General features: G+C 42.6%; 1 protein-coding gene across 2 annotated transcripts in view; it reads right to left on the bottom strand.

Annotated features, from left to right (window-relative positions):
- Window positions 1-26019, bottom strand: part of MARK1 (microtubule affinity regulating kinase 1) — a 177449-nt gene that overhangs the window by 60786 nt on the left and 90644 nt on the right. For both annotated transcript variants that reach the window (XM_089685034.1, XM_089685033.1), the window contains exon 4: window positions 3684-3732. In XM_089685034.1, coding sequence (XP_089541160.1) covers window positions 3684-3732 — 49 coding nt within the window. The remainder of the gene's footprint in view (window positions 1-3683; window positions 3733-26019) is intronic.

Below are 26019 nucleotides of genomic sequence, written 5' to 3'. Positions count from 1 at the left end.
TCTCGGCCTTTCTGCTGCTGCTTGAAGAGATACTGACATTCAGGTCACAGTAGCGGGGTCTCCTGATAACTGAACCCCCCCTGCAAGGCATACTTACCCATTCACATTCCTTCACTGCTTCATTGGAGCCTTTGCTCTTGTTGTTCTAATGGAGAACATGACTTCCAATATGCGACAAATGTGGGGTGTGTGTGTGTGTGTGGCAGTAATGTCATAAGCGCCGATAGCGGCGTTACCTTACTAGGATGGGAAGTACCAGGAGACATAGTCACTTTGCCCCAAAAGGTGAGCCAGGTGACCGTGTTTAATTTACTTATGAACTGGCTGAAGGTTACATAGGTGGCTTGTCCTAAATTAGACACCTTAGACCAAACAAACCATTTTTGGGGTCACTTTGCAATGTACATTAAAAATGTAAGAAAGGAAACTAAAAATTCACAATAATATGTTTCAGTAGACTGACAACCAAAGAGAAAGGTCCTCTTTAGGGATCATGCCATCCAAAGTTGATCTTTGTATGAAAGATACTTTTAAACCTCCCAGCAGGTTCTTATTTCTTTCAGGTACTGAGATTTCATAGAACGAGTCCCTAGCTCCAATGACCTGCTGCAGCAAAAACAAGGAAGTTCCAGTCTCTCAGCTGGAGTTTTAACTTCATTTAATTTACACAACTTGTCACAGGTGATCTGGGACACTGGATTGTGGGTGGGAACTGCCAAAACCAAAAAATGGTCATAAATACAGCCAGCAACTATGGAAGGAGAATCTTCTTGCTGGCATATGTAAGAAATATAATAAATCATCTGGTAATTAAAGGTAAGATCACCTTTTAACAAAAAATAAATACAAAATAAATGCACATTTTTTTTGCAGGTAAAAAAAATGTGCATTTACAATTTTTTGTTTTAGGAGCCTGGAAAGAATTACACCAGCAGTCAGCAGATCACTGGTGCCAAGCAGGTCTCCTGCAAACTGTCAGTGTAATCAGTTCCCCCACTCCCCCCCCCTCTCTTTTTTTTCTTCTCTTCAATCTCCTATTTTTCATTCTCTGTTACCATATACTAAAGTATGCAAGCCATGTGGATCTTTAAAATGCTAACTACGCAATTGACGTAATTGGTGTGAATGGTGGGTGACTTTGCTGATCTTCAGGATAACAGTCCTATTCATTGATGTCCTGCTGTATGTGATACTAACGGCAATGTATTTTTAATGACTTGTGTATCTCATTTTCTCATAGATGGATTGATATTTGGCCAGTTCAGCAGCGACTGGCCAAATTTCAATCCATGTGTGTCCAACACCACTCAACAGAAGTCTATCGCTATAATGACTTCTGCCGAACAGGAATGTTGAAAAAACGTTTCTAGATCAACAGCTGCAGCTGATGATCAGCGTATTCTGACAGCAGAGTCCCCCAGTGATGTAGGAGCACTGAACCTTAGCCAGGGACATTTTAACAGAAGAGGTGGTTTGTGGTCTTATAGGCTGCTCACGACCAATTCTGGGGTCTTGCTGGACACCCACAGCAGTTTGTTGAAGTTTTGAAAAGATGGGAGTGCCACATCAGTTTGTACAGACTTTAAAAGATTGTTATTTTGTAACAACCGGGGCTCAGCACTCCCTCTTCATCAGGGCTAAAAAACAGATGATGCAGGCATTTGGTGTCCCAATGGGAAGATCCCTCCAACCACCTTTCTTGTGACTGCAGGAATCAGTTCCTTTTTTTTTCCTTTTAGCCCCCAGGCTGAAAAAAAGAAAAAAAAAAAAACAAAACAAAAAAAAAAAAAAAAAACAACCCATCTCTGGCCAGCTTTAGTCCACCAAACTGTATCCAAACCCAAAATATATCACTCTAGGGTGGAGTGATCCTTTAAGATGGCCAGACACACTGGTAGGAAATTAGATGTACGACTGCTCCACTTTTCATACATATTTTAGTATTTGCATCTTATGAGTGTCTGCAGGTGCCCATTTATTTGATAAATACAGCCTGTTAATAGATGATACAAGGCATTTAATTTCTCTGCTTGCAACACATTTACCTACCCTGTACATGGGCACAATTCCATTATTTTCTTTTTAGGTTTGATGGTTTTACAAACACAAAGTGAAGCATTTAAATACACAAAACACATTTAAGTGGATGTATTGTAAGGCTGCAGCAACAAGTAAATATGTGAATGTCAATGCAATTGAAACTAACATAAAAGATTTGAAAATCAAAAGAAAAAAAAAACCCCTTTTCTTGCTTTAATATTTGAATATAAAACAATATAAAAGTGTTACACTTCACACACCAGGACTGTGCTACTGTGCAGCATAATGCTAAAAAGCTGAACGCCAGGCAGCTTTAAAAGACACATAAATGCAGCTCTGTATTCATTAATGATTTATTGATATTGAATGTGCTTTTAAAAGGTAAGCCATGTAAGAACATGAATTTGATCTGGCATTAGCATCTTGAAGCCCCTATACAGCAGGGTTCAGACTGGAAGAGAGAGAAGTAGCACAAAGAGCCAGTCCCTTGTACTGAAACGCTCATGTGCCAACAAAAAACATGCTGATTGGAGAAGAGAGCAGAGTGGCTGAGAAATAAGGTTGTTGTCTGCTTCTTTTTCCACTGTCCAGTTGTAAATTGTTACCTAAAATTATACTAAACACACACTGTATAATTTACATTTTCCCTTCTCTTTCTGTATCTGGATGGTGGCACTGTAATTATTTTAGTTAAAAAAAAAAAAAAAAATATCCAAGTACCTTTTTCCTAAATGATAAACAGCTGTCACATGACCCATCTCTTTCCCAGCCTGTCTGCAGGGAAACAGTGGCAGGAGGAGCTTCTAGTCCTCTGCTACTGGTCACATGTTTAAAAAAAATAGCCTTTGGAATATAGAGTAACAATTAAGAATAAACTAATATCAATAAACTATTTAATATGGTTATACAAATATATATTTGAAATCAAATCTTCATTACTTTTTGGCAGTAACATGGTGTGGGTGGATATCTGCCAGTCACAGGCTGAGTCACACTTCTCCAGCCTGTGCCTTAGAATTATAGGGAGGTGAGTCCTCCATTAATCAAGATGTAATATCCCACCCCCATTGTGTTTAGCTGGTTAGTGGGCATGGAAGAGGAGGGAGGGAGTGCACTGTCATTTACCACTGTGTATACGCCCACATGGATGACTTGATAGTCAACATGGGCTCCTCAGATGTGATGGGGAAGAAATGTTCAGAGTAGAAAATACAATGAAAACTGAGCATGTGCACTAAAGCTGCCAACACTGCTCTGTAAGATCCCCAACTGCATTGGGGACATGGACAGGAGGGGAAGAAAAGAGAGCAGCAGGATCAACCTGTTATTTTGCAGAAAACAAACCCCATAGTGACTGAGTATGAACAGCATGTAATACAGCATTGATTGCTTTTAATGATGTGGGTTTAATAATACTTTCATACGCAGGATCAGGTCTCCTGTCCTGCCAAACAGAGTTGTGCTCAGTGCCAGCACTGTATAAACCTCAGAGCTGGATGGACAGAAATGCAAATCCTTTGGCAGGTAGAACAACAACTCGCATGTATGTATTTAGTGGCTTGCCAGGAGTTCAGCTTTAACATAGACCAGTATATTAGAATGAGACATTCACTATTTAAACTGTAGTTCTTCAACTCTCTTACCTATATTCGGATGATTCAAAATCTTCATTATTCGAACTTCTCGAAACAACTGAAAAAGAACAGAAAAACAAAAAAGGTAAAAACTTCAATTGTTAACTCTCCTCTAGGTTTTCAAGTAAACTTGTCACACTCTTGAGTAAATAAAACTGCATTTATCAAGACAGATGGACAGAAATATGAGGAAACAGATCCCCATGTCCAAAATTGTCAAGTGACCATCTTTTCTATGAAGCTGGATATCTTTGGTGAGGCTGGTAACCAAAATCAACTCCAGAACAGAGCAAAGGGTCTTGAAGAAAGATAGAGATTTGTAACATGTAGTGAGGACAAGGTCCAAATAGATATGTTATCGAATCATAAAAACAATATTGGAAAGACAATGCTTTTCAGGGGGTTCAAACACTGCCTCCCTTCATCGGGACTCAAGTATAATATGACATGCTGCCAAATCTGATGATACTAAGGCTAATCAAACATTATGCAGTTTTCTTTTCTACAACCAAAATAAGAAGAAAAAAAGAAAAAAAAAATCGCTCAAGTCAACCATCAACACAGTCAGTGTTGGGGAAAATCCCTCCCACTGCTCAATTATATTCTGACAACAGGAGGTTTTCCCCACCATCAGTATACAATGATCACTGCTGCCGGCTATAGCTGGTGACAGTGATATGAAAAAAACAAAAAAATAAATAAAAACCACAGGCTTGTGTTACAACCAGCCCGCCCATAGATGGATCAAAATTTGTTTGGTTTTGGCTTACACGTAAAGTGATGTAAACCCTTACATATACCCAGTGAAGCGACTGGCCTCAGGTGATACACAAAGTGGAAACAAATCCTCCTACATAAGTTGTACCTGTTTACCTGCAGTCTTCTCTTCTCTACAGCCGCACAAATTTTAAAGCTTTCCTGGAGAGCTCAGAAAAAAGGGGGTGGAGAGCTAAAGTTTCACTCTCCAGAGCTTGCAGAGCTAATTGGAGGGAAGAGACACTCCCCCCTCCACACAGCTCACAGGAACAGACCTGAGGCTGTCAATCAGCAGGAATTGCCTCCCGTCACCATTTTTCTATTGGTGTCAGGAAAACTTGTTAGAGGCGATTCATTCGGATAGCAGAGGAACCAGGCAGCAGACAGAAATGACACTTGGTTCTTTTAATTTTCGAAAGCACATACTATAGAGGGATATGCGTTATTCATATTTCATGTTTGAAGTTTACAACTTCTTTAAAGCAGAACTAAACCTACAACTGCAAGCAGGCAGCTTTATATTACAGAAGAGATATTTTATGTCTTTTGCAACAAAATGCTTAAACTGTACGCTCACAGTCTTCTACTGCACTTTGAGCTGCACATGCACAGATCAGTGTGCATTCAAAACACACTGTGGCTATGACGGAATGATCGACTCCCTTGCACGTGTCATCCTCCACTGGCCAATCAAGAGGCCAAAAATCCGGCACCTTAGAAGTAGCTCAGTGAGAAGATGGGGATGGATGAAGAGGGATGTAACCGTCACATCGCTGGAAGGTGGAGGTGAGTATCTTACAGAGCTTATTTTCACTTTAAAGCTGAACTAAAAGGTGAATAATCACCTAACAGTCCCTCACTGGCAGTCTTTGGGTAACTTCACTGATCGGCGCGGGATGACCACGCTCCTGCACATGATCAGCAGCCAGTGATCCTGGCATGGTACTGCAAGCTGAGCTCAGTTGACCGAGCAGAAGGAGACAGCGGTCAGGTAGGGGCATTTTATTGCAGAAGAGACCGTGCATGTCTCTACAAGAAAAGCCTGCCTGCTCGCTGTTTCTTACAGACAAACTTTAGTTCTGCTTTAAGCCCTGATAAAAGGGGGAATGTATGAACCCCAAAACATATTGGATTTCTCATTGTTGTTTATTCAATACAATTTTGGGCCATTTGCTGTGTAAAAATAAATGACTTATTTTGGTGTCTGTCCTATGTTTGGAAGTTGTTCCCTTTCAAAAACTGTTACTTTTATTCAGCTCCCACAGTACTGTAAGCGCTGAACATCCGGCACCAAGACTTAGATTTTCGACAGTAGTACATTGTCCATATAGCAGATCACCTACTGTACACCTCCTTTTAAAAAAAGGTTTTGTATTCTTTAACTGAATGCAAGGATTTCTGTAACTGGAGGAGGGCAAATGGATGCCACAATCTCCTCTCCTCCAATCACAGAAAGCTTTGCATTCAGTTAAAAGAATTATTTTCATGAATGCACCATGTATACAAGTGACCTGCTATAGGTGTATTACAAGTCGCAGCACAGAACCAGTTTTACTGAAGTGAGCTACAGCTAAATGTGGGACAGGCATCAATAGAGGTCATTTATTTTTGCACAGCAAATGGCCCAAATTTCTTTTTTCTAGTAACATTAACATTTTTACAGGAAAAATTGCGATTTACATTTTACCTTCTTATCCTTTGTTAGAATTACCATGGGACCCCATTGCTAATATAACGATGGTATATATCATTTATATGCACATAGAAATACAGTTATGTTTCCATAATTTCATGTTTATTGAAAACAGTGGTTATTCAGATACCAGGACTGACGTGGAACGCCATAATTACGGATGACAAAGACCTTACAAAACACGTCAAAAATATTTCAGCATAAGCAGCTAAAAATACCAAAAAGCCAGCTTTAAACAAAAACATGCTCTGTGTTTACATATTTTGCATTAAGAAAAAAAAATGAATGTCTGCCACCCACACAGAGGGAAAACTCCAGGCCTAATTCTACAACACAAATGGGATAGAAAAGAGAACCTGTAACACAATGTAAGTATGACGTTATATTGCCTGTCAAAGCTTGCCAATTGGCCTGTAGAAGAGCTTCACTCTACATGATGAGGATATCAACTCTGTTCTTCTCTAAGCAGGCTCCCAGTGCTAGGCTGGCCATAGATGGATCTTTTTTTTTTATTTGCAATGGGCTGATCGAAAAAAAAAAAAAACAACAAATAGTATCTCCTATCCACAAAAGTGAGGCGGATGGAGGAATCCTTCCAGCTGTGTTATTGTATTCTGACAGCAGGGAGACCTCTACTGTCAGAATCCACTGATCAGCACTGCAGCCGCTGACTGATTGACAATTTTCTAACATCCCGTTCAATCTAAAAATCTATTTTTCTTGACTTCTGTTGCCCGGGAACAACCATACAAGGAAAGAAATTTGCCCTGTCCCTGCTGAACTGGCTGAATTTTGATCCATCCATGGCCAGCTTTAGTTCAACAGCAAAGCAGTAGAATCAAGCTGGATCACACTACTGCTTCTACCTCAACCCAATTGATTATAGAAAGCCAATTTAAAGAGAAATCCAATTATTTACTACAGATGTAATTAAAAATACGTTTAAAGTGTTAATAAACCCTTACATATACCCAGTGATGTAACTAGCCTCATTTTATACACAGAGATGAACCAAATCCACCTACATAAGTTGTACCTGTGTCTGCAGCCCTCTCTTCTATACAGCCATTCAAAGACCAGAATTTATACAGCTTATCTGAACTTCCAGAAAGCAGGGGGTGGGGATCTGAATTTTTCTCTCCAGATAGCTCTCACTGAGCTCTGCAGAGTGTAAGGACACACTCCCCCTTCACATAGCACACAGGAAACAGAGCTGAGGCTGTCAATCACAGACTGTGTGCTGGAGCTCCCTCTCGTGTCACCTTTTTACCTCTTGGGGTCAGGAAAACATGTCAGAAGTGCCTCATGCAGAAAGCAAAGAAAAGCAGCAGCGGAGAGAAATGACACTTTGTGCTCTGGATTGAGACACACTATAGAGCAGGGTTTCTCAACTGGAGTTCCTCCAGAGGTTGCCAGGGGTTCCTTCAGCAATGAGCAATTTTTGCCTCTAGGGTAAGTTCCCACTAACACCATTCATCTTTTTAGAAATCTGTAAGGGGGTGATTCTTCCCAATGACCACAAGTGGAAGGAGCATTCATACCTCGGACTATCACACTAATGTATCATGAATTGTAGACATAGTCATTTTTAGCAGGGGTTCCCTCAGACCGCAAAGGTATGTCAAGCGTTCCTCTGCATTGAAAAGGTTGAGAGAGGCTGCTATAGAGGGATATGCTTCTTTCTTATTTCATGTCAGAGGTTTAGAACCCTTTTAAAGAAGATTTGGGGCCCATTCACACCAGCAATTGCGCTAGAACATAGCCGCTGGTTTGTTGCAGGATGACAACAATGACAAACAAACTTTATTAAAGGATAAGTTTACCTTCTGAATAAAAACTAAAAAATTTGACAGAAGAAGATCCCCCGCTAGCTGTCAAAGTAGGGGAGCGGGAGCCGATGCATTCATAACATGTTACATGTTATACCCTGAACATGGGTGGAACATGTAACATGTTATAAAAGGTGACCTTATCCTTTCAAATGTCACAAAGTGACATTTCATTAGGTTCTGTTGGTCGCAGTGTGGTGCAAAGCATTGTGTTGTGCTGTAAAAAAAAAAAAAAAAAAGTAATGCACGTTCTTCAGTGTGTGACGTGACCTGGTTGGAGACCTTGTCTTGTTACAGGACTGTGCTGGAAAAGGTGCCCCCTGCAGTCATACTGCATCTGGGGTGAATGGGCCCTTAAACCCAAATACTTAAATCTTCTTTAATCTTTAACTTGCTAATTTAAAAAAAAAAAAGTTTTCAATCTATTAAATCTGCAGCTTTTATGAAAAAAGCACACAGCAATCCTGCCATGAAGGTGATTAGTCAGGAATGACAACTGTCCCATGGACCACTAATGGAGACTACAGGTATCTGTGGGCATGGTCCTCTGTTGTCACTGTCAGGAAGTATCTTCAGAGCGATGATGTGAAGCCAACACTGGAGTGAGTGCCTGTAGACAGGAAGTGACCATAAGAAGCTGCAGGAGATCAGCAGCACTTCCATCCAAACACATTTTATAAATATCTATATGGAGTTTAGATATAATATTTCCCCTAAAGCCTGCTGAGACCTTTTGTAAAGTTTCTCTAACCACAAGAAAGGGAAAATGGAAAGAGGAAACATCACAGACCCCTTTCTTGCATTTCCGGACTATCCCATCCATCTTCTTCTCTGAACTCCTGCAATGAATTAGGGAGTGCAGCTCGATGTGCCGTATGACTGCTCCAGCGTCTCATACGGTCCAGGATTGGCGACAGCCAGTAAACAGATTGCCCTGCGGCCTATTTATCAGCCTGGGAAGAGCTCTGCAAAAAAGACCTGCCACCGCATACTGGAGGAGACTGTTCAAACGGAACCACAAGTTATTACTCTTACAGCTCAGGTAATAAACCGACCACTAATGAGAGTGGGAGAAAGAACACACATTATAGTCCGCTACAGACCGGAGCCAGCTCTGTACAGCTCAATACTAACCCAGTCACAAAGCTGCCAAGACTTTACAGCAAACCTGAAATTACAGAATAAACAACATTTATTACTTGTCTTTTTTAGAGGAAAAAGAAGCCAAAGAAGCCAATCCATTGTTCCACAATGTTCATATACTAACAAGCCGCACGCTCACAGAAGGAAAGTGCAGAGTGAAAGAAAGAGGAGCTCAACACTGCAACTTCTCCTTCTCCGCTCTAAGCTTTCCACCACTGTTCCACCAAATGAAGGATGACCACTCCAGGCAGACTGTGACAATTAAAGCACTGCAAACAAAAGTGGAGCCACTCAACTTCTGAAAGTCCAAAATACATTTATTTATGTTATCCAATACCAGGAAATTCCACCTGTTCCTCTTACACAACTGAAGCTTAAAGTGATTCTAAAAGGTGTTTTTTTTTTAAGAAAGAACAACAAACATGTCTGTACTTACCTGCTGTGTGCCGTGGTGTTGCACAGAGCAGCCTGGATCCTCCTCTTCTCGGGTCCCCTGCAGGCTCTCCTGGCCCATCCCTCCTGTCGGGTGCCCCCACAGCAAGCAGCCTGCTTTGGGGACACTCGCTGCTCCATGTGTCCATTCACACACGGAGTCGTGGCTTGCCCCGTCCCCTCTCTCTTCTCATCGGCTCTCTGGCTGTGATTGACAGCAGTGGGAGCCAATGGCTCCAGCTTCTGTCTCAGCCAATGAGAAGAGGGAGTCACGGGATAGCCGAGACTCCAGTGCACGTCGTTGGATCGAGAGGGGGCTTAGGTGAGTATTAGGGGGGCTTGGGAAGGGGGGGATGCTGCACACAGAAGGTTTCTATGCATGAAGGTAAAAATCCTTGAGCCTTTACAAGCACTTTAATCATAGAGTCTCTAAGTTTATATAATACTTCTATATGTTCACTATAAAATACTAAAAACACACTTTCAGGTCCACCTTAAAATTCATTGCTGCATGTATTCTTCTTGGTGTGCAGAACATCTACTCCCACACAGCATGATGTGGATTCTCCTGCCACCATCTACCTCACTACAGGATGTAGACATGGCTTGGAGAAGAGGAAAAAAAAAGGTGCTTCAACAAACAGACCTCCATTTTTCAAACATAACCCTGTGCTGAGAGGGTAACTATAAAGTTCATCTACTTCTAGAGCGGTCTTCAAGGTCTGGTGTCCATAGGGATGGACAATGGCCCTGGACCTGTATAGCACCATGCAATTAACTACAAGCATTGCCAAAGTGCCCAGGTAAGCACCCTTGCAGGATCCAATGCCCAAAGCAACATTATAGACTGTCCCCACAGCATGGGGTCAGAGTACAGTCCCCAAGGTTTTACCAAGGTTGAACTGATCCGGATCCACTGCATCTATTGCTGTATTAGAAGACAGTGAAGAACGGATTGATGAATCGGAAGATAAACTAGTTAAGCCAAGAGTGATTTCTCCATAAAGGAGAAAAGGTCAACCACCTTAGGACATTTGCAAAAAAACTGAGGACTCGCGGAATGGGGTAAGGCCATAAGGGGAGCGGCTTGGGATGCTTCCTCAAAAGCTTGCTAGTGTCCAATCACCTGGAGGTATGAGCCCACAGTATACCCCTGGGTCTATGAATAGTCAGCCTGTGTTCTGTACTGTATGATTAAGATATGTATTTTAATTGTGTACTCAGCTATTTTGCTGCCGCAGTTTTTTCTTTTTGTGTGGTTTTTTTTTCGCTCTTTTTACAGTATCAGCGGAATTTGTCTTCCAAGAATAATGGTTACTTTACTGGTAAAGAAGCAATCTCTAAAACCCTCATAGGAAAAAAATGGGTATATTAGGCTGTACATTGCCCCTTGACACTCTTGGCCACAATGTGCAATACAGACTGGGAGACACAGCTACTATTTAAAGTTGTACCGATAAAGGGTGAAAGGGAGGGTGACATTTCATTGTATGTTATCTGGCAGGGTCCCTGCTGTCTAATTACTACATCTTCAGCTCTGACCCAGTAAAAAATGTGTGCTTTGTCATGTTCTGGGAGGGAGCCGCAATACACAAGGCACAGCTGTTCACAACACACAAATATATAGACCAGATAATGCATCCTGCCTTCTGAGACCGCATCGACGCCTTAAATGGGAAAGAAATATGTAAGATGCCATTGCTTTTTTTTTTTTTTTTTTTTTAAAGGGGCGGGTTATTGTCATCTCTGATCTTTCAATAGTTCTTAAAGTGTATTTCCAGACAAAACCTAACTAAGCTTAAATCTACTTCCATCCCCATTCTAAGCCTATTCTATCTACCCTGTAAAAGGAAAGATGCCTATACATACCTATTCTAAAGTCGCTGTGGTGACATGACAATCTCTTCATCGGGAGTGACAACAGCAACAGAGCCTGGGTAATATCACCTAAAGGCTTACTCTGGGGCAGCAGTTAACTGTCAACTGTCCATCCTCTACACCAGGGGTCTCCAAACTTTCTAAACAATGGGCCAGTTTATTGTCCTTCAGAATTTAAGGTGGCCAGACTAGAGTCCGTGGGAACGGAAAATGTCCTGGCATCCAGTGGGAGTAAAGAATGTCATATCTTTGGTGTCAGTGGGAGGAATTCTGCCCCATCGCTGGCGTCAGTGGGAGAAATAGTGACCCATCCTTGGTGTCAATGGAAAGAATTCTGCCCCATAATTGCTGTCAGTGGAAGGTATAGTGCTCCATCATCAAGAGGAACTGTGCCCTTTCTTTGGTGTCAGTGGGAGGAATAGTGCCTCATTCTTGGGGTCAGTGGAAGGAATAGTGACTCAACCTTGGTGTCAATGGAAGGAATTCTGCACCATCATTGTTGTCAGTGGGAGGAATAGTGCCCCATTGGTAGTAGGAAATGTGCCCTTTCTTTGGTATCAGTAGGAGAACTAGTGCCTCATTCTTGGGGTCAGTGGGAGGAATAGTGGCCCATCGATAGTAGGAACTGTGCCCTTTCTTTGGTGTCAGTGGAATAACTAGTGCCTCATTCTCAGGGTCAGTGGGAGGAACAGTGCCTCATTATTGGGGTCAGTGGGAGGAATAGTGACCCAACCTTGGTGTCAATGGAAGGAATTCTGCACCATCGTTGTTGTCAGTGGGAGGAATAGTGCCCCATCGTTGGTAGGAAATGTGCCCTTTCTTTGGTGTCAGCGGGAGAACTAGTGCCTCATTCTTGGGGTCAGTGGGAGGAATAGCGGCCCATCGTTGGTATCAATGGAAGGAATCATGCCCCAAAGTTAGTGTCAGTGGGAGGAATTGACCCCTTTCAATGGTGTCAGCGGAAGAAATAGTACACCACTGTTGGTGTCACCGACAAAAATAATGCCCCTTTTTGGTGTCAGTAGATGGAATAGTGCCCCAAGGTCCAGATAAAGGCAAGCAAAGGGCCACATCCGGCCCTCTTGCTGCAGTCAGGAGATCACTGCTCCAAACTGAAGCCAGTGCTGGGACCTGATCATGTGACCAGGCAGGAGTGACTTCAGAATAGGCAAGTATATACATCTTTCCTTTTTTTCCTTTTACAGGGTAGATAGCATAGGCTTAGAATGAGGGTGGGAGCAGGTTTAGGCTTAGTTAGGCTTTGCCTGGATTTACACTTTCAATCTGAATGCCAGCCTTACTTTCAATCTTGCTGTTGCATAGGCTCCACTCCTGTACTGAAATTGCTTACTCGTATTTCACTGCACACTGTGAGATTCTTTCCACCATGGAGGCTCAACATCACATGTTGGCATTACCTAGGCCGGTCTGCTGTTTACAGAAAGCTATGTGCAGCCCTGGCTACCATCCTTGATTTGCTCGCATTGCACAGACAAACACATAGACCCAGTGATGACATCACGCGGTCTAAAATAAATGTAATGAAAACAGGTTTTATTAAAAAAAAATATCATTAGCATGCTGAAGCCAGGACACAGATAAACCAAGGAAGGCGTAATATGAGCTGATTAAACTTCAACTTCCAGAACAATTTTTCAGGGCAGCACACTACAATGCACACATTACAACACAGGTCCATTGAGTAGATGCTTTGGACTGTCATACTTAAAGAAGAAATCTGGGTGAAATTATTTTTTTCCCATGCAGTGGGGCTTTTCCCGCACTGCATGATTTAAATGCTCATTTTTGTCTAGGGGCTCGAAAAGCAAAAGATAAAGTTACCTAATCTACCGATCCTCAGAGTGCAAGACCGGTCCCCACCGCTTCCGCCCCACCGCACGCTAGCGCTCTTATAAATGGACTGTTCCTGGCATCATCACAGCCATAGACCGGCTCCAGACGTGAGGACAGTATGAAAACTCCACCACTGGACGTAGGGGAGCGCGGTTTTCCGGAGAATCGGAGGAATGTAAGTATAGCTTTTCCATGAGCCTTTAGACAAAACAAGCACTTAACCCATACAGTGCAGGCACAGCCCCACTGCACTGGAAAAAAAAAATTGACCGGAGTTCTGCTTTAACAAAGCGCACACTGGTGTGAACAGGACCTGGGTCTTTTTTCTTTGCAATTAATACATTTGTTTCAAATGATTTAAAGGTTTACCCATTCATCTGAGATGCCAAGTAATTCTTTATGTAACAGTCCTCCCACATCTATGAAGCTCCTTGCTTTTTCTACTTCTGCCAGTGTATGTTCTATAAAAAGCTGTCACACCTAGCTAGCATATAAGTTTAGAAACCGATACACGGCATCCTGCAGTGATTAACGGGTGCTCTGTGTCACCAACGGCACTGAGCCAACTGCACAAAACCCACCGGCACCATGGGAAATGAATGACTAGCAGTATGCGTGTTCATTACTGACATTAGGCCCGCCGTAGTGATATTTAACTCAGTGGTACTGCAAAGAGTCATCAAATTCTGCTGCTATTTACAACAACTAGGAGCAAAAATCATCACAGCAGAAATAATGTAACTGGATTAACTTTCACACACTGGTATGGGGCCCAGTTAGGTTATTCTTTTTCCGGTCTGGGTCCTGATAGGGAGATTTACCATCAAGGGGACTTTCCACCTCCTTTGTTGTGAATGTTTTTAAGTTATCCTTAAGCTGGATGTAAACTGATCAAAATTTGACCAGTCTCTGCTGGACCAGAATAATATCGATCAGTGTGTAACCATCCTATTTCGACAGAAGTTGATCAATTAATTGTCTACCTTCTTTGTGTTTAAGGAGGAATCTGCTAGTTTTTTTTTCTTTTGTTCAGCTGGCTGAGTAAAATACTCTAAAGTCGTCCATAGATGAATTGGAACTAGTCCGGTTCAGCAGGAACCGGCCAAGGTTCGATCCATCTATGGGCAAGCTAGTTGTCCATTGATCGATTTTAGTACAAGCAGTCTGTCAGATTTATTTTGCATGCGATCACTGCCAGGCTCCCTGCCAGGAGAACACAATAGCTCCACGGGAGGGATTCCTCATTAACACCAACTTGGTCTGATGGGGGAAATCAAGCAATTTTCTTTCCTTCCACCCGTGGTGGAAGGAAAGAAAATTGGATAATCTATGGTCTGCTTAACAGTGCATGGCCTAATCTTCAACTCTTCAACATACTTATACGACCAGCAAATACAAGGCTCCACCACTCCACTATTGCATGCCCAGTCCCATGCCACCATCCTTTCTTGCATCATGGGGAGCCATGCCCCTAATGACAAAGTGCCAGGACCACCTTTCCATGCTTTGTGGACTGGATGCCTCCTTAGATAAGTGATGTGGGTATCCTAAGAAAAAGCCAACAAGTTATTCTCACCTAAGTGAGAACCGAGGCGCATGGGTGGGTCGAGGAAAGAAAAATATAATAATAATGAAGGAAATAAAAGATGAATATTTAATAAGGTGAGCTTTTTTGCTGAACTAGATACTTCTTGTACTGGAGAGGCAACAGTGAGAAATCTCCCCAAAGTAAGGAGAATTCCCTTCTTACGCATCGGAAAAGGTGTCACCATCAGAAGATTTACCCTCACCCCTTGCTTTTACATAACTTTAAAGAGAACCGGTTTCCAAAAAGCCTCTTAAGCTCCCTAAGGGAAACAACAGTGTTTCCTGGTGAAGCTTCAACTTTCTTGACTCTCTAGCCCTGCCCTCCTACTGTTATGATGAGAGTGGGTTTATAAAGCTTCCATGCATGCTCTTTTGAAAGGAATATGACCTTAACTGTGGTAGACAACATACAGGTAAAACTCGAAAAATTAGAATTAGAAAGTAGTGCAACTTAAAAGGTGAAACTAATATATGAGATTATGAGATAGACTCATTACATGCAAAGCAAGATAGTTCAAGCCGTGATTTGTCATAACTGTGATGATTATGGCTTACAGCTCATGAAAACCCCAAATCCACAATCTCAGAAAATTAGAATATTACATGCAATCAATAAAACAAGGATTGTACATAGAACAATATCGGACCTCTGAAAAGTATAAGCATGCATATGTACTCAGTGCTTGGTTTGGGCCCCTTTTGAGGCAATTACTGCCTCAATGCAGCGTGGCATATCAGCCTGTGGCACTGCTGAGGTAGTATGGAAGACCAACATGCTTCAATAGCGGCCTTCAGCTCTTCTGCATTGTTCGGACTCATGTCTCTCATCTTTCTCTTGGCAATGCCCCACAGATTCTCTATGGGGTTCAGGTCAGGCGAGTTTGCTAGCCAATCAAGCACAGTAATCCCATGGAAAATGAAGTCAGCAACCCCATAAAGCTCATCTGCAGAAGGAAGCATGAAGTGCTCCAAAATCTCCTGGTAGACGGCTACGTTGACCCTGGACTTAATGAAGCACAGTGGACCAACACCAGCAGATGACATGGCTCCCCAAATCAACACAGACTGTGGAAACTTCACACTGGACTTCAAGCATCTTGCAGTGTGTGCCTCTCCATTCTTCCTCCATACTCTGGGTCCTTGGTTTCTAAATGAGATGCAAAAGTTGCTCTCATCAGAAAAGAGGACTTTGGACCACTGAGCAACAGATCAGGTCTGTTTTTCTTTAGCCCAGGTAAGATGCTTCTGACGTTGTTTGTTGTTCAGGAGCAGCTTGACAAGAGGAATACGACATTTGAAGCCCATGTCCAGGATCAGTCTGTGTGTGGTGGCTCTTGATGCACTGACTCCAGCCTCAGCCCACTCCTTGTGAAAGTCCCCAACACTTTTGAATGGCCTTTTCCTGACAATCCTCTCCAGGCTGCGGTCATCCCTGCTGCTTGTGCACCTTTTTCTTCCACACTTTTCCCTTCTACAAAACTTTCTATTAATGTGCTTTGATACAGCACTTTGGGAACATCCAACTTCTTTTGCAATGACCTTTTGAGGCTTTCCCTCCTTATGGAGGGTGTCAATGATGGTTTTCTGCACAACTGTCAGGTCAGCAGTCTTTCCCATGATTGTGATTCCTACTGAACCAGACTGAGAGACCATTTAAAGGCTCAGGAACCCTTTGCAGGTGTTATGGCTTAATTAGCTGATTAAAGTGGGACACTTTGAGCCGAGAATATTGCACCTTTTCATAATATTCTAATTTTCTTAGATTGTGGATTTGGGGTTTTCATGAGCTTTAAGCCATAATCATCACAATTATGACAAATCACGGCTTGAACTATCTTGCTTTGCATGTAATGAGTCTATCTCATATATTAATTTCACCTTTTAAGTTGCATTACTGAAATAAATGAACTTTTGCACGATATTCTAAATTTTTCGAGTTTCACCTGTATACCTGGAGAGAATCATGGCAGCCACCATATTGTTTTGTTCACTGGGGGCCTTCATGTTTCCACAAATTGCCCATGGCAGCGTGCCAAAGTAGAAAAAGGCAGGGGGAAGTAAGATGTCCACAAAAATGTAGAAACACACAGCAGATACGTCACAGACTATGCTGCCAATTTAGACACAACAGGGCTCCATGGCTTTCTTTTATGTCAAGGTTTATGGCGAAACATCACATTTGTTACATACGGATGGCCATCAGAAATGAATAGGCCGTTCTATTTTCTTTGTATTGTCATTTATTAAAATGCTTTCATCTTGTGTCTTTTGATTTCTCGAGGCCTCTGTAGCAGAATACGCAGCACTTAGAAAAAAAATATGGATAATAAAATTAGGGACGTGCTCTTTATCCTGCTGAATTATTCAATGCTGGCTTCTGTTCCATTAGTGATATTGAGCGGACTTGTAGATTGCCTCTAATCGTGCTCCCGGGGACTGTGGTCATGACGCTGCTGATAGCCAAAGTTGTCCATGCAGAAACAATAGTAGTAGGACAGGCCCAGGGTCTTGTGTGGCCCCGCACAAATAGAAGCACGTCACTGGACATAAACCATACAAGAGTCCAATAGCACAAAGTGCCTCCCAGAGTCTCCCAAGCAGCTGAACAGTCCACCAACGCCCCTGGCATACTCAGTTCAAAAATTCAAGAGAATGTCCAGTGCTTCAGGAACAATTACAAAAGGCGAGTGTTATCCTGCAGATGACTTTCCAAGCCACTTACTAGATAAACAATTCACTTATTCCAAAAGGGTCCAGTCAATTGTCAATATCACCAACTGTGTGTCTTCTGCATATTCACCTTTCAACTCATCACATGTGAAACCCAAAAGAAACTCATATAGTGTAGTATTTTATAAGTAAATGGAAACAAACATATCTATATAGTGCTCACATGTGAATATACTAACATCAGTGCACCACCAGTGATAAAGTGCTCCATCCGTCACTTGGTGTTCCTTCTCTCAGTATAACAAAATGGATCCTTTAAGGCACAGGGTATGGTAATCTAAGCTTCTCTCCTGGTCTTCTCAGTATTCAGCCTTACCATAGATCAATAGATAAAGGACATAGAGAAAGCAAAAAGAGCTCATAGTGCAGAAAATCCAATAAAAACAGCTTTATTCACCACCGAATATGCTAACATGTAAGACGGTATACAGACATCCAGCAATCAAAAAGGCCATCTGGGTGCTTCAGGTCCCAGGATCTAATGTCACTTCTGACATGTATCGTCCATAGACTTTGTCAAAGGAATATTTTTCATACAAGAGAAATATGTGGGCTCCAATGGTCACCTGCTAGTTGTCCTTCAGTGCTTTACCAATCCATGACCCAGAATGATATTATATGGACAAAAGTTGATGACCACATGACCATCACACCTACCTGAGCTTGCTGGATATCCCATTCCAAAACCATAAGCATAAATATAGAGTTGGTCCGCTCTCTGTGACTATAACAGTCTCCGGGCTTCTGGGAAGGCTTACCACAACATTTCGGAGTACATCTGTAGGATTTTGAGCCCATTTAGCCATAAGTGCATTTTTGGTTCGGGTACTGATATTGGATAAGCAGACCTGGCTCAAGACATTCCTCTTCATCCTCATAAAGTTGTTGTCAGGGTTCTGTGCAGGCCACTTAAGTTCCTCTATTGTCAGGCATCACTAAATGGCGGACCGGGGTCCAAATGCAAACCGAGTCACTATCCCATCCAGACCTATGCAGTCCCGCCATTTAGGAGCCTTTTCTTCCCCCAGCCATCTCACGGTCATCCTCACAGAGCTGACAGCAGGAGACAGGACAGTTCTGGATAGAAGGCATGAGCTGCCTGAGTTTAACAAGGAGGTGATTGGTTGCTAGGATGAAGGGCAGTCTTAATCAATCGCTGTCTGGTAGGAGAGTGTGTGTGTGTGGGGGCAAAGTTAAAGGGGCTAAGGACATTAGAGGAGGCAAGGACTGAATGTGGGGTGACTGAGGACTGAATGTGGGGTGGGGGTGGGCTTAGAACAGTAATGTTAGGGGACTGAGGACAGCAGTGGGGAAGGTGGGGGAGGGGACATTCAAATTTAAGTGGAAGAGCGGAGGATTGAAATGTGAAGGGGGGGGGGGCCTGAGGAGAGTAATGTGGGGGGCTAAGGTCTGCAGTGTGTGGGGGCGAATAACTGTAATGTGGGACTGAAGACAATAATGTGGGGTGGCTGAGGACAGTAACGTGGGAGCACCTGAGGACAGTAATGCGGGGGCACCAGAGGACATTAAAGTGGGGGGGGGGCTGAGAACTGTAATGGGGGGGGGCTGAGAACTGTAATGGGGGGGGGCTGAGAACTGTAATGGGGGGGCTGAAGACAGTAACGTGGAATGGGGCTGAGGACAGTAATGTAGAGGGATGATATAAAAAGGGGTGGAATACACTGCAGTGAAGGGGGCAGAGGACAGTACTGTTGGGAGGTGGCAGGGAGCGTTGATGTCAAGGAAGAGTGAGAACACTACTGTGAAAGGGGTGGAGGGGGGTGATGTAAAGGGGGAGCGGAGGACACTTATGAGGGGATCTTACTGTGCACGAGGAAGGGACTGTGATGTGCACTGGGGACTGAGGACACTGATGTAAGAACAGGCTCAGATCTGTATATGTGCATTTGGTGCACACATCATGGGTAGGTCAGCCCATTCATTTTAATGGGATACACTACTCGCGAAAAACACGAAGTCGTCCCTTTTTTTTTCAAAATCTCCAGGCACATCATTCGTCTTAGATGAATGATGCGCACACTGCCCGCTGTGTCTCCCAGGATATGCACGTGACACATCCCAGGAGGCATAGCCTTGCATAAAAAAAAAAAAAAAAAAAAAAAAGAAGGAGGAGAGGGCAGGCCCGACCTTTGAACCAGGAAGAGCTAGTGGTCCTCTCGATGACTTCAGAAAGAACATGGCAAGACTACTTACTGTTATCTCACATATGTATTATTATTATAGCCAAATTTACCACCCTAACTCCTCCCACAGTTTTTACATTACATAGACAGTAATATACCGACACGTGCGGATTGTTCCCAATTGGTGTGCTATTACTTTGTGGAACGTTTCGCAGAATGTTTCACAAAATATCGGCGTTTTTGTGGTGAAATTGGTCCCATAGGAACGAATGGCGGAATGTTCAAAACTAGAGTGGGAGCTGACAAACGCTAGAGTGTGAGCTGAAAAATCAGGACATGATTTCTATACTGCCATCACTCCCTCATTTTCAAGCCCACCTACACAAATCTTATATCAAAACATTCAGCTATCCCTGCTGCCACTAAAAATGTCCACGGCTAAGCCATAGTCCTGATCGTTTTCACAATATGATCATTTGTTTGCAACTCACGCCGCCCATTGACATTCACTGAAACTCAACTCTAGCCACCTCAAATTTGAAGGGAAATTTCTAAACTGTGCCTTCATTTTTAATATTTCAGAGACTTACTATGCATCAAAATGTAGGTCTGGGTCTTGTGATTCTCACAATATAAAGCTCTTCGGTGTAGGATTTATCATTTTTAAACTACAACCGTTTGAAGATGGCAACCGCCAGTGAAGTGAGCAAGTTGGAGCAGTTTGTTTTTAACCGCTCTTCTCTGCCCTTGCTGTGGAGTGAGTTGCCATAGGAAACCAGGTGTGTGAGCAGGCAACAGAGTGGAGGCAAAAACACTTCACACAATTTCCCAAGAAATTGTAGCTTTTCTAGTATTATTATACGGGATTTATATAGCGCCAACAGTTTGCTCAGCGCTTTACAATATAATGGGAGACAATACAGCAACAATACAGTTCAATACAAGAGGGTTAGGAGGGCCTGATCCTTGGAGCTTACAATCTAAGAGATAGACTCCCTCAAGACTTGGTTCTGGCCAGCTCAGTAGATTGCTTTAAAAAAGTCCTGGATTCTTTCCTAGATACACAGAATATAACTGGATACTAACATTTATAGGTAAAGTTGATCCAGGGAATATCCAATTACCTCTCGGGGGATCAGGAAGGAATTTTATTTCCCTGCAGGAGCAAATTGGATCATGCTTTGCTGGGGGTTTTTTTGCCTTCCTCTGGATCAACTGTGGATATAGGATTGTAACTTCTTTTTTTTTTAATGGTTGAACTGGATGGACTTTTGTCACCCTGACTATGTAACTATGTCAAATATTTGTTCTGCCAAAATGCTGCTGCTCTTGTTCACACTGGCCCTGGGGGGTTTTTTCTGCCTGTAAATGCCCCTGCAACTAAAAGCTTCTAAAAGTCTATGTGTACATAAACACATAGAATAACAGAGGGGCGTTTACAAACAGTAAAAAAACCCAAAAAACTACTAGCGTCCCTAAAAGTGGCTGCAAAAACACCCTGTGTGCATGAGGCCTTAATAACCAGTCTGAGAGACTCAAGCATTCAACAGGACCAAGGCAGACCGATCTGACAGCTTGGAAACACTTGACGACGTCAGATGCCGGGAGGGGGCATGGTTATGCATTTCGAGGCAGTAATGCTTGCCCCTCCCATGACTCACAAAAGTGGGTTGAAGCCTGCTGGGTATTATTCAATCCAGAAGCAGCACTGAACAATGTGGAGAGTCTGCGGGAGGACATTAAAGTACAACTAAAGGCAAAACCTTTTTTTTTTTTTTTTTTTTTTTTTTTCTTGGATAGATGGAGATTTCCCTTTCCCATAACCAAAACAAAACGTGAGAGGAAATCCCTCCAAATGGAGAGAATCCCATGGGAAAATTTCCCTGCTATTATTGTTCTGATGTCAACCCAAAATGTTTGTCATGTTTAATGTTAGAATTGAACGAGAGAGTAAAAGAAAATATATCACAGAGAAAGTGAATCTCCCTAAGAAGGGCACAGACAGCAATAATAACCTGACAGGTGTTCTAATCCCTCTCCATTCATATTAAATTATGTTTTGAAGTCAGAACTTCATATTACTTAATATTTGTGTAAGCTGGAGTTGGGCTTTAGATGTAAAGAATCACAACCAAAAATAAAAAGAAAAAAAAATGAACATCCCATTGAAAAATTAGAATTTTTTTTTCACCAAAAAGTACTTGTTTTCTGCTGCTAAATGTCCAGCATCATTCAACACACATCCTCTGAGCCCAGGTCATCCTGGACTCAACACAGCCTGTGGCTGGCCAGTGAAAAGAGAAGCAGCACAGTGAAACTCATCTATGTCACTCTGCTTTCTACTCCTATCAGCATGCTTTTTGTCAGCACATATAGCGAATGGTTCTTTGTGCTGCTGCTTCTTCTCACACTCCAGCCCTACTGAACAGGGGCTGTAAGAGGCTAATACCAGGCCAGATATTTACAATGCCTTCATTTATTGTAAGAATGAATACAGAGCTGCATCAACGTGTGTCTTTTATGGAGTTCAGCTTTAATAACCCTGCATCCGTTTTACTTATCGTGACACTATGATGAATAAGTGGACTCCTGAGGATGAAAGAAAAGGCTGGCGGCGATTAGGAGAATGAGACACATGGCATGAACAATGAAGAGATTCTATTCTTCTAATTTCTAGAAAGTCTGAAGGTGAAATGCTGCGCTGGGTATTTTTGGCTCAGTTATGAATCAGCCTACTTCCATCCGGCCTCTTTGCTTTAGGATGAATTCCTGCAAACCAATGCTGAATATTACCTAATGAGGAGAAAGCCAGCAAGCCACAGATTATTCAGCCTCACATTAAACAGTTTCGAGGAGTGAGCTCTGTTAATGCAGAACTCAGCTACACATTTACAGGGGAAAAAAAAAGCTCAATTTACTCCAATTATCTTCTCAGAAAAAATGTCTTTTTAAGGAATCTACCTTTACATCATCTTCCCACCCAATACAGCAGAAATTTAACAGGGGCCCAATATACCATTCTGCACTGCAGAGTGCTAGTTCTAGGTTTTCAGGCACTGGGAGACAGAGGGGGAGGTGTTTAGAGAGCAGGAAGGAGTAGGCTAGGGAGGACACTTCACAGCATGAGGATGCCAATTTCACAGTCCAGTGAGCAGGCACCTTACACAAGAAGCAGCAAAGCAGTCAACTGAAAGCAGTTGTGTCATGCTGATGACTGTGCAATCATGAGATACAAGGAGCGTTCAAACCAGGACTTTAAATTTTACAAGTATAAAAAAGGATGATAGTATGGTGGTACTAAACGCAGTATCAAGTGGCAAGTGTGTCCTATTACTGATACTGATGGCAGACAACAGTGTTAGTGCATGCTAGGAACAGGGTGTGGTGATGAAACCTCTTGTGATCACACAAAGCACAGCAGCTGTTCTGTGTAAGTGTGGTCAGTTTTCATCATTCAAAAGGTACAGAACACTGTGCAGACACACAGCATACCTGTATTGGGTAGTTTGTTCAGCCACCACACAGCCCGACCAATCACAGCCTGTCTCTGGCACCAAGCCCCCTCCCAATCACAGCCTGCCTCAGGCACACAGCTCCCCCAATCACAGCCTGCCTCTGGCACACCCAGAGCAAACTCACCCATCCATCCAAGTTTCCATGCTTTATTTTACTGAGGAATCACTTTGAAAAACACCCTGATATTTCTGGCCATGGCCATTTTGAGTAAGGGCAGACAATGTAGCATTTACTTCCTGGAAACCATCTGCCCTTAGCTCAGGCATGCAGGCAGGAGTGCATGCTTAGCTAAGAAAACCCCTCCTCCTTTCCTGAAAACCCCTGGAATGTATTATATTTGCCTAGGCATGGAAACCAGGAAGTAACTGAAGAAACAAAAACAAAAAAGTTTAAAATAGGTAAATACAATATACTTTCCTACCTATTTACCAATACTAGCAGCATACGGATTCAAAATAGCCAGTGTTGACTGAGAGGGTGGCGTTCCGCTTTAAAGAGTACTTTAAATGTATTTCTAAAAAATGGTAAGATGAAAAACTCTTTTTAAAGGCTTCCCATGATCTGTAAAAATCAGGTTAAGAGCAAGAATGCCAGCACAGAGAGCCAATCAGACTAATGCACTGTACAATGATGTTGGCCAAACTTGTTTATCCCACTGGAGAAATAAAAGGGCAGGTGTTGCAGCAACCCCAAATAATAGTAAAAGCCAGTAGAGATCTGACAAGAGGCGTGAAATTCCACGAAACTCAAATGAATGGGATAGAGGTGGGAAAGTGAGCACAGGAAGCTGCAGGTGGGGTCACCCTCTGGCTATGTAGTATGGCAGGAGGGGGGGGGAATTGCTAAAGAAAACCAAGGTCCAGCTATTTTCCTGGAGTTCCACTTTAGGCCTTTTACAGTGTCCTGATAGCACAATTGGCAGTATTAATAGTCATATCATTGGTCTATTATTGGCAGCGAATAATTACCACGTGCCTGCTGATTGGGGGGAGCATGCTGAGACTTTTAGTTTTCCAACATCTGTAAGACAGCAGGTTGCTCAATCTTGAGTTCTAAAGTTCAGCATTACTAACTGCTCTGCCAATCCGCTAATCAATACTGCGCACGGCTGAATGTTCAGTGGGCGGCTCGGTGTTATTTATAGTAAAGGAGAAAATATCACTTCAATCTGATCTGTTTAATGGGCTGATGCATCCAGCAATGAGATGTATGAGACAGCTCGATGAGTCCACCCCCCACCGCACTTCACCCTGAAGAGCCATATCTCAGACATGGAGCACTGACCGGCCATGACACTGGGGCCAGGAGAGCTCTGTCTGTAGAGGATCTGTCATTATACAACACAATTTACTGGTAACACAGCACTCCAAGGACTTCCAGACATGAACATTTATATACAAGCATGTCTTTATCTAGGGGGGTGGGAGAGAATTGGAAAAATATAATTGCTGGCAAAGTCTCACTATTGGACAATGAAGCTGCCCAACACAATAAATGGGCCAATAGTGAGACTTTGGAGGTAGGAGAGGGAGGGGCCAAGTGCTCAATCCATCTGACCTAAAGGTTTATTAATATAAGAGCATCCATGGTGCTTAAAATGTTAGTTCACCTTTACAGAAAAAATGTTAAGGTGAACACTGTTCACCCTCCGTCACCCCCTCCCCCATTCCTCACTGTACTTACCTCTGGGGATGTTGAGCTGTCAGTGCCATATGCAGCCAGTCCAGGGATGTGAAATCCTTGCTCTTCTCTGTGCAGTGCTTCTGATATAAACCGGAGAGATTCTGATTGATCGGCGCTGTGACAGAGCATCACTCAGATCCGTCCCCAAAGTGCTCCATAGAAAAGAGGAAGAAGAGCAGGGATTTTAAATCCCTGGACTGCTAGATTAGCTGCATATGGCACTGACAGCTCAGCATCCCCAGAGGTACCGAGAGTAGGGGGGGGCTTTAGGGTGCAAGGTGTTCACAAAGGTGAACACTTTAAGGCCTCATGCACACGGCCGTATGAATTTACGCTCAAAACATGCTGAATTTTTCTGCCAAAATATGGCAGGAGAAATGCCTCCAAGTACGACGTTTATGTATGTATGTATGGGATTAACCATAAATGCATTCTACTGGCCAGAATAAGAATTTAATCTGGCTATTGGAATACATTTACAAACTTTTTTTCTGTCCTTAAACGCTTCTCTTCAAATTTGCCTGTAAAAACCTATGTGTGCATGGCTACACAGGTATCTTTACAGGCTTGAAAAGAATAAAAAAAAAAATCACTGAACGCCTGTATAGATGGCGTTTTTAAGGCCCAATGAGCCCTAAACTGTAAAAGGAAGACATGCAGGCTATGTGCTGACAGATGCAGACAATGCAGGATTAAGTTTAAATACTCAGCTTTGCGCATTAACTACTGAGTAACACCCAGATCCATGAGTCATAAAAAAATGAGCTATTAAAAAATTATAACTTCATCTGTCTCTTATAATCAGTTCTGCAATAAAAATGCAGATATTCATTCAAATGATCAGACTGGCTGATCAACTTGGCAGAGTCCAAAATCGACGAAGAGTTAACTAAACTTACTGTCTTTTGTTTGAAACGTTTATTCAAACGGATCATTTTAGTAGCATGAAATAACCGGCTGAATGATTGTATCGAAACCTTACGACTGGTAAACTACTCCATTGATGAGTATTATATGACAAATTGCAACAACCCCCCCTTGCAAAAAACACCCCACCTACATTTAATTAAGGTTTAAAATCTATGCTCCTATTTTTCTGT

The sequence above is a fragment of the Staurois parvus genome, unplaced genomic scaffold, assembly GCF_062004578.1.
Source record: "Staurois parvus isolate SC_StPar_1 unplaced genomic scaffold, SC_StPar_1.0 ptg000362l, whole genome shotgun sequence".
Lineage (NCBI taxonomy): Eukaryota > Metazoa > Chordata > Amphibia > Anura > Ranidae > Staurois > Staurois parvus.
The sequence above is the reverse complement of the archived record's forward strand: the minus strand, read 5'-3'. Positions and strand labels throughout refer to the sequence as shown.